The sequence below is a fragment of the Euphorbia lathyris genome, chromosome 1, assembly GCF_963576675.1.
Source record: "Euphorbia lathyris chromosome 1, ddEupLath1.1, whole genome shotgun sequence".
Taxonomy (NCBI): domain Eukaryota; kingdom Viridiplantae; phylum Streptophyta; class Magnoliopsida; order Malpighiales; family Euphorbiaceae; genus Euphorbia; species Euphorbia lathyris.
Genome location: NC_088910.1, coordinates 69,251,318 through 69,260,748, shown reverse-complemented (window position 1 = coordinate 69,260,748; position 9,431 = coordinate 69,251,318). Strand labels below are relative to the sequence as shown.

The 9,431-nt window shown below is 33.6% G+C and overlaps 1 protein-coding gene across 3 annotated transcripts; it reads left to right on the top strand.

Annotated features, from left to right (window-relative positions):
- Nucleotides 1-401: 401 nt before the first annotated feature.
- Nucleotides 402-8,840, top strand: LOC136201049 (eukaryotic translation initiation factor 2A-like). 3 transcript variants are annotated; one of them, XM_065991610.1, is made up of 15 exons: nucleotides 402-539; nucleotides 733-807; nucleotides 884-1,238; nucleotides 1,386-1,572; nucleotides 2,101-2,335; nucleotides 2,415-2,483; nucleotides 2,975-3,076; nucleotides 3,162-3,202; nucleotides 3,652-3,785; nucleotides 4,479-4,542; nucleotides 4,872-4,968; nucleotides 5,063-5,160; nucleotides 5,365-5,393; nucleotides 5,471-5,553; nucleotides 8,135-8,840. In XM_065991610.1, the coding sequence occupies exons 2-14, from the start codon at nucleotides 768-770 to the stop codon at nucleotides 5,547-5,549; spliced, it is 1,530 nt and encodes a 509-aa protein (XP_065847682.1). In that variant the 5' UTR covers nucleotides 402-539; nucleotides 733-767; the 3' UTR covers nucleotides 5,550-5,553; nucleotides 8,135-8,840. The 3 variants fall into 3 exon arrangements, with proteins under 3 accessions (XP_065847682.1, XP_065847675.1, XP_065847671.1); XM_065991603.1 differs by lacking the exon at nucleotides 8,135-8,840 and adding an exon at nucleotides 6,190-7,410; XM_065991599.1 differs by lacking the exon at nucleotides 8,135-8,840 and having other exon boundaries at nucleotides 5,471-5,726.
- The last annotated feature ends 591 nt before the right edge of the window (nucleotides 8,841-9,431 follow it).

The following is a 9,431-nucleotide window of genomic DNA, read 5'->3' as shown; positions in this document are numbered from 1 at the left end:
AGTGTTTGTTAGAAGGGATATAGGAGGTGGGATAAGGATAAAAAAACACGAGATAAGTTATCCCGTATTTGTTTGGGAGATAGAAGAGTGAGACAGATGAGGGATAAGCTTCTTATCCCTCAAATCCTATACCCAGAAGGGGGTGGTATAAGGAGCTGGGATAAGCTCCTGCGATTTTAATAGGATGGAAAAGTACAACTTATCCCTCAAATTAATGTTATGTAGTTTAAATAGGGTTAAAATAGTAAAATGTATTATTTTATCCCTATCCCATGTACAAAACATTAAATACTAATTCTCGACTATCACATTTTTATCCTTATCCCAACCATTTATCTTTATAGCCTTTATCCCTATCTTTATCCCAATAAAATAGAATAGCAAATGCAAGTAAACTCAGGGATTTTAGGGCAATTTGAGTTGAGGGTGGGTACGGCATAATTATGATTAGAGATGCTATGGAAGAGTTGATTTTGTTTTCCGATAGCCCTAGACTAGACCAGTGCAAGTGCAGATCATACCTCTGATTCCAATTGAAGGTGCTTCTGTCATTTCCTTTTCATGTTAAAGTTTATTGTTCCTCTTTCGATTCAATCACAACTCAAGCATTGAACCCTTTTACTCAGAAATGGCAGTCTTGCTTCTGTTTTCTGATTCTAATCGATATGAAATTTCGATTTTGTCCGTGTCACTTGTGTACTAATTTTTCTTTATCTGTTGATTATTTTCCAGTTTCAACTTGGTCAGCTGGGTAGCCTCTAACTGTCATGGCAACTGTGAGCTCTTCATCTTGTTTGGATATATTAGGTACCTTTATGAAGAGTCAATGTTATTTATTTTTTATTTTTTATTTTTTCTTCTCATGTTTTTCTTTCCTTCCCAGTTCGAGGCCCAGATGGGTTGTGTGTCTGGAACGGACCACCATTTGGGAATGGTGAACCAAGTATTAAACTTGAGAGGATCCCCTGCAACAATGCAAGGTTCAGTGAAGATGGGTCTACTCTTATGGTGATCAAAAGTGATTCCGTCGTCATTATATATGATTGCACCAGCCTCAAGGAGATTAGATCTTTCCAATTCTCCAATTTTCTTGCTGCTGCATTGTCTCCTTGTGGAACTTATCTTCAGACTTTTCAGAAAGCTTTAGGACCCCAAGATAAGAACGTATCTTTATGGAACATAGAGACTAGTGATGCTGTTTATAATCAACATCAAAAGAACATGACCAAAACCACATGGTACTTTAAACTATTGCCATAACTTACTTTATTGTTTTTATTGTATGTTTATTCAAACTCTTGAATTACAAATTTGTTTTACTCCTTGGTTTTGATACATTTTCTCTTGGTTGGAGATATGATTTATTTTTTCTGTCTTCCATTTAGGCCATCAATCCAGTTCAGTTCTGATGAAGCTGTTGCTTGTCGCCTGGCAACAAATGAGATACAGTTTTTCAATCCTAGAGATTTCTCTAAAGGGATTGTACATCGTCTAAGGGTTCCTGGAGTGACTGCACTCCAACTTTCAAGGGTCCCCGGGTCTCATGTTGCAGCATTTGTTCCTGAGGCTAAGGTGTGTGTTCTGTTCTTCTGAAGCATATCCATACCATATCTAAGATGTAAAAGTAAAACTTAATTGTCATGTGTATGCTGTAACATATCTTGGATAAAACTGATGGGAGTTTTGTCTAATATTACAAACTATTTTGATTTTACTCTTCCATTCTGTTTCAGTGCTGTTACAAATATTTGTTCTGAAGTTCTTTTTATTCTTAAAACTTGGTTTGACCAAAAGCAGGTCTTGGACTGGCCAACACTTCATGGTGATGGAACTTTTAATTTTATAATTCACATTAAACAATTGTTTGAATTTAGCAAGTTTTTGGGGTTCGGTGGATGTGGTGAGAATAGTATCGTTAGATTCACATTTTGAAATCCCAGCATATTCAAAGCCTGCCGTCTTATGGATCCTGCAAACGATACTGTATATCTGAGTGGATGATTCACAACAGGAATTCAGTACTTAGCTGAAATTGCTTCTTTGTTCAGATATTTAATTTTTTTATTAGGAATTATTAAGTTCAGTTTTTCATTGTATTAGGGAAGTCCAGCCAGTGTTCAGATATATGCCTGTGGCAAAGATATACAAAGTCAGCCTGTTGCTCGGCGAAGCTTTTTCCGATGTTCTACAGTACAACTGAATTGGAATCGCGGTTCAACTGGGCTTCTGGTTGTGGTGCAGTCAGATGTTGATAAGACCAATCAAAGTTATTACGGGGAGTCAAAGCTGAACTACCTTACAACAGATGGGACACATGAGGGGCTCGTGCCTCTTCGTATGTCATAATTTACATGAAAGTTTGAGTTAATCCGATTATGGCAGCTTCTTACTGTTCTAATTTTTTTTTTTTATAGGCAAAGAAGGTCCAGTTCATGATGTTCAGTGGTCATATTCAGGTTCAGAGTTTGCTGTTGTTTATGGCTGTATCCTTTTTCTCTATGTTTGTTGTGCATTCTGCATAGATGCAGTTTGCACAGAATTTTCTGCAAAGGCCTTCACTTGTTGGGTGCATGCTGATGTGAATCACACTTGAAAATACTCACACAAACACAATTGAAATAGGAAGAAGATGACAGTAGTAGATATTATTGATACATAAGAATGAGAAACTTATATGTGTTAGTTGTCTATGTACAAAGGGACAAATTTATTTGACACATTTTCATTCTTCAGTGGATTCTCTGTTTCTGAACATCTTCCATTTCTCTGAATTATTTATTAGATTTGGGAATTGTTGTCTAAGAACGACATTATAAGATATTATCTTCTTGATTCTTGAATTTAGAGTCACTGGCTCTCATGTAGGTTCTTTAACGAATTTTCTCAAAAATAAAACAAAGGGTGTTTATCTTATTCATTAACATACTTAGCTACTGTTTCCATATAAGTATATGCTTTCCTTGATCTACTTCAGTCATGCCTGCATGTGCAACATTGTTTGATAAGAAGTGCAATCCTCTGCTGGAACTTGGAACAGGCCCTTATAATACTATCAGATGGAATCCAAAAGGGAAATGTATCCTGAATATCTTTATATAATTTGACTAACTTGAAGTGATTATTCCTTTTTATGTTTTCAACCTTGATTCTTTGGTGTACAGTTTTATGCTTGGCTGGTTTTGGTAACTTACCTGGTGATATGGTATGTAAATTTGATATACTTATTTTCTGGGGTTTTTGTTTTCTTTAATATTTCTTGAACCGTTCCTCGTTAATTATTTTGGCCTCCTATTTCTTTCAATATCTCTTTCATTGATGGAGACTAAGTTATTTAGTTCATTAATAGATGCTCTAATTTGGTAGTTGTGCCTGGATATCTCTCTGTCATAGATTTAGTTGGTTACATTTCCTTCTATATATATATATATATATATATATATCCATTGCTTACTTTTTAAGTAACTTTTTCTTGATTTGATGTTTCTTAGGGTTCTTCAATCATGCGTTGGTTGTCTTTTATACTTTACCAGATTGTTTTTATGCAATGCAGAAAATCATGCTAGAGTTTTTAAAAAACGTTGCTTTCCTAGAACCCTTTTGAAAAATCAAAGGCTGAAGTTATATATTATTCGTGATTAATGTTATTCTCAGGCATTTTGGGACTACGTGAAGAAAAAGCAACTTGGAACAACCAGGGCTGAATGTTCTGTGACTAGTGAATGGTCTCCCGATGGAAATTATTTCATGACTGCCACAACGGCACCAAGACTACAAGTTGACAATGGGTAAGCTAGCCATTGGTTATTCTAAGCGATTTTTTGCAGATCTAGTGATGCTCAGAAATTGCTCGATTGGGATTCAAACTAATGCTTATTCCATCATAATTTCTGGCATAAATTTGGGATGGATAGCTGATGGATCTTAAGTTAATGACCTAAAAGATTTTTGTTTTCTTGTGATCGTGTTATTATTAAAATAACTTTGATGAAGTGTTCTATTTGTGTACTTGTTCTTTCTTTTCTGATTTAGAGAGGGTCCACTTCTATAAAGACACATCGGTGATTTGGTGGGCTGACAGGACTTTGGTGATTGGATTCCCTTCTTTTGTTGATATTACTCCCAATTTGGCCAAGAATTAATCATTTTTTTTTGTGGGGAATCGACTTTAAGTGCAACAAACAGTTAAAACCTTTATGTTTTTTTCTTAATGAATGATGACGCAGTGTTATGCAGTGCCATAACTTTATTTTACCAAAACTGCTAGTGGACCAAGTAGTTAGCCTCTTTTAGTAATAGTCATGCATTGTGATAAAAGTCTGTTTTGAACTGAGCAATCCTTATATCTTATAATTTGAGGCGGCTGTTATGTTTCTTATTTCCATTCCATTGCATGTCAAATGGACACATGAATAGGTGAATTGTGTTTGGTTCAGAATTTTATGCTAACGGTACATCTTATTTCTTGATGTTTTTTGAAGGCTTAAAGTTTTTCACTACAATGGATCACTGTACTTCAAAAAGATGTTTGACAAGCTATACCAGGTTGGTGCTTAACACTATTGGTTTTCTCGATTTGATCTTCACATTAAGCTCATGATATTCAGGCTCATCTTAAATTATTATTGGGGGTCTGCTAAATATATACTTTAATACTTTCATATAACCATTATATTTCAAAGTACTTTCGTATAAAAGTTATATTTGTACAAAATAAAGCACCAAAAACTCAAAATACTTTATTTTATCCATCTAAGATTATAGTTGAGAAATTGAAAGTAGATTCTAGTAAAATTAATTGGGCCCCTGTGCAATGGGGTTTCTTGCACACCCCATTCAACAGGCCTGATGATATCCACCTTGTTGACATGCAGGCCGAGTGGAAACCAGAAACACCTGATAAATTTGGTGAAATTGCAGAAGTTACCAAGTCTGTTGATTCGTTGAAGGTTCAAGACACCAAACAGCAAGGTTTTATTTGTTGCTTAGTACTTAACAACCTGATTCACTTGTAGAACCTTTGCACATGATTTGTTTGGTTCTGTAAACATTCTTAATTTATCAGGTGAAGGAGCAACCTTGAGAAAATCTGCTCCTGTTGTGCAGAAACCTGCTGCCTACCGTCCGCCACATGCTAAAAATGCAGCCAATGTTCAGGCAGAGGTATGGAATATTTATCTCTTTGATTATGAAGTTTGTTTGTCAGTACAAGGCTGAGGATAGAAAGAAGAAAACTTTGATTATTTTGTATACTATGAGGTTGCTATGGTACTAGGAGAATCAGTAATTTCTTGGTTGCTAATTCAGAGTTAAGACTGTCCTAATTGTTGTATCGTTTTCGGTTGATTTGAATATTTGCAATTGCAGTTATTCGGAGGGAGCAGGAGCACTACAGAGTATGTACTGATTCTGTTTGCATGTTCATATCATTGGGCTGTTAAGATTCTAAACAATTGTATGTTTGTTTTGTTAGAGAAATGAGCAAAAATGCACTTAAAAACAAGAAGAAAAGAGAGAAACAAAAGGAGAAGAAAGCTGCAGAAGGTTCCTGATGAGGTTAGTGTGGATTAAGTGACCATCGGGTCATACATAATGTCTCTCAACTCAACCCCTTTACTTGTGGGTTGTACACAAGTTAATATTTTGATATCTATGGCTGTTTAATTGAATTTTTTTAGTCTCTTTATTCTAAAAACATAATAAAAGGCAATTGATGACCGTTCAAGTTCCGTCCCTCTAGATTCACCTTATCTACCCGCAAGATAAATCTGCATCAACACTGAAAGGTTTTTAAAAATGCCGTTTCTCATATGCTTTCATTCATTTGCAACTAGGCTTGTCATGGTGTGAGATCATTTTAGGGTCCATTGTTTCCATATGGAGTGAAAAGGTAAACTGGAGAAGAAAAATGAGTAACCAAACACCCATTTAGTTTAATACATATTTGTTCCCTTTTGAATTTTAATTAAAGTGTCACTTTATCCGAAAAGTTTCTATGGATGGAGACTTGATATAGAGTGACAGGGTCTACCTTCCCTCTAAAATTTTGTCCATTTACGTGGGGTTTTCTCTCTCCTTTACTGATTTTTCGATCTATTCCCCCTCCCTCTCATTTCAATGGATTTTGTTATCTCTTCTTCTCCTACCATATATATACTCATTCCTCTTTTTTTTTCTTCGTTTCGCTGTCAGCCACCCTTTGGATCTGCTTCTTCTGGGTCTAAATGGGGAGGTTCATGATGAGGGGGGTTGTTGCAACACGAGTTAAAAGGAACTCATGGCGTTCTCTATTTCGGGTGGAGCATTGCCGTCACTGGATGGATCTGTCAGAATCCTAGGAGGTAGTAGACCGTGGGAAGGGGAAATGGAAAAGTACTCTCTTCAATGGTATTCTCATCTTCATTGCCATTCGTAGGTTTGTTTTTATTGTTCAGGATTCAGTACCTTCGTGCAAAATGTCAGACTCGACCCAAAATAGAATCAGATACGACAGTGAGATATTACCACAGACGTGTACGAGTCAGAAATAACATCTCACAAATACATTTTAAAAAATTCCAATTTTGTTTGAAACTTAAGAAACGTTTTAAAACTTACTTTTACATTTAGAATAGGTAAAAAAATTATTTCCAATTTCCATTTATGAATCTTTTTCTTTTGCTTTTTATTAAAACTAGTATTGTGCCCACGCGTTGCGCGGGTTGATAATTGTTTTTTACAACATTTTAATATTTTTTAAATTTATATTATTTACATGTAGTGATATTAATATTTTGTTTTAAAATAAATTAAATTTACAAATTGTAAAGAAATTAACATACATATCTTTATAATTGCTTGGTAATAAGTTTTGGAAGTTGTTGAAGTCATAATCTATTGGTCATGTTGACATGTTTGTAAGGGTTCTTGCTTTCCGTTCTGTATAATACTTTTTCTATATAATCCTGCAATTTTAAAATATTTAATACACCTTGTGATGATGTTTTTTCAATCAAATTTTAGCTCTCCTCAAAATTCTTTTTCTTGTGCTTTCAAGAATTTTTGATAAATCCATGAATTTGAAAAGGCATGTCTTTCTTTTTAAATTTTATTTAGTTTATATATTAGTTTGGAGGTTTAAATATTTTGTTAATTATTATAACGAAAAATTAAATGTGTTATAGTTTTTTTTAGTTCTATTGGTTATAATGCTATTTATTAAAGTTCAATGAATGAAATTTGAATAAATCCTTACATATTTTTTATCGTTATATTTTTTTTGGGTAGGGAAAGAAAAGAAAAAACAAAACAGAATACATTTTTTTATCGTTATATTTTTTTGGTAAGAAGGGAAGAAAAAAAAACAAACAAACAAAAACCTAACCCGGGATCAGTCTAGGAAGACTGACCCCAATCCTATCCTCAAGAAGAGAAGGTAACAGAAAAGAAGGAGGAACGGAAAGGGTAGAAACACCTAACATCCCCCCATGCCCAGCAGCTGCCAAGCGATCCGCCACGCGGTTTTGCTCCCTATAAATATGGGAGAAGGTAAGAGAATCGAAGGCAGGACGAAACACCTAATATCGTTATATAATTTGTTTTCATTGAGATATTTTGTAAGTTATTTTATTATATCTATTAAATGTAAATATAATTTTTTTTTCAATTACTTTTAATGCTATTTATTAAAGTTAAATGAATGAAATTTGAATGGATCTTACATATTTTTTTTATCAATGTGTTATAAAAAAAAATTCGATTATATTGGTTTTAATGATATTTATTAAAGTTAAATAAAGAGAATTTGAATGGACTTTTACATATTTTTTTGTCGTTATTTAAGTTTTTTTTTTCAATGTGATATTTTATAAGTTTTTTTATTATATTTATTAAATATAAATATAATTTTTTTCAGTAATATTGGTTTTAATGCTATTTATTAAAGTTAAATGAATGGAATTTGAACGGATACTTACATTTTTATCGTCATATATTTTTTTCATTGAGATATTGTGTAAGTTATTTTATTATATCTATTAAATATATATTAGGTTAGATATAATATTTATAATTTTTCTTTATTACTATTTTGACAACTAATAAAAAAGGCCTCTAAAACTCTCCTAATTAATTTCTTTCTGCTTTCATTATTATATAGAAATCTGCAATATGAGAGCTCTGCTGGTGCATCAGGCTAACGATACATGTCCAAGATCATATGCCATTATTGCAAGAAGCCGGGTCACATGATTGCATACTCTTGAAAGCGGTAGAATGCAAACTCTCGTCGATAGTCAGACACAGCTCATCTTGCTGCTCCCCTAGAGACGCCTACTGAATCAGAGACTTCCCCATCCCCAGCCTCTTGCCCTCTATCCATGCCTTTTAGCCTAGACTTTTACCCATCCCCAGCCTCTTGCCCTCTATCCATGCCTTTTAGCCTAAACTTTTACCCTAGCTTATAACCTCTATACCTCTTTTCCTTTTTTTTTTCTACCTCGTAATCTGCCTCAGAACCTTATTTTTGGCGCCTAGTTCCCCTTTTCTGTTACCTCATAACTTGCCAATTTAGCCTTTGTTTTTAGCATATCTTTGGATCCCTTCGATGGCTCTATATGAATTAGCAGTTTTTGATCCCTTCTCGATTCGGGAAAAAAAGTATTTGCTGAGAGGGAAATAAAGGTTGGGAAGAAAGGGGGTGACTAAAATGAGCAAGTTAGCGACTTGCCAAAGCTTGGTGGCTGGTTCAGTCGCTTTCGAGAACTAAGATTGACTGTCAAAACAGGATCGTGTGATAATGACTTAGTCACCCTTATATAAAATTATATATTTAAACTTCTCGACGGGTTCTCCGTCTATCGACAAAGAAACTTAGAATGGTAATCATGACAAAATATGATTTATAATTGAAATAAATTTCATTGTAAGTATAATGTTTTAATACCTCTTTAATTATTTTCTTCAATAAACAACTATTGTGTGAAATTTTATATCTGTTCGTACAAAAAATACATAAAAATAAAAAATTCAATCCATATGAGTTAGATAAATCCAAATTAAAAAAATCAGTGTACTTCACTAGGTTCTGAATTTGGAAAATTAATATAACTCCAATTAAACCTAACAATTGAGTTCATATAAAGCCGAGAATCCATATTTTAGTTAGAGTTAACAATCGAAATGATTACACCTAGCAATTTATACTAAAAAAGAATGAAAATATACAAATATTTATTTAGTCATTTTGAAAAAAAAAGACAAATAAAAAAGAAAATATAGATAAGACTGCGAGAGGTGTGGAACAACACAATTGGGAACAAAATAACTATTATACATAAAAAAATCGAATAATTACATTTGGAAACATAACGATTTCCTGTAATTTTTGACACATTTGCTTTTTTCGATTTCAGTTGTCTATACCTCTTCTATTTCCATCCGATTTCTTCAATTGT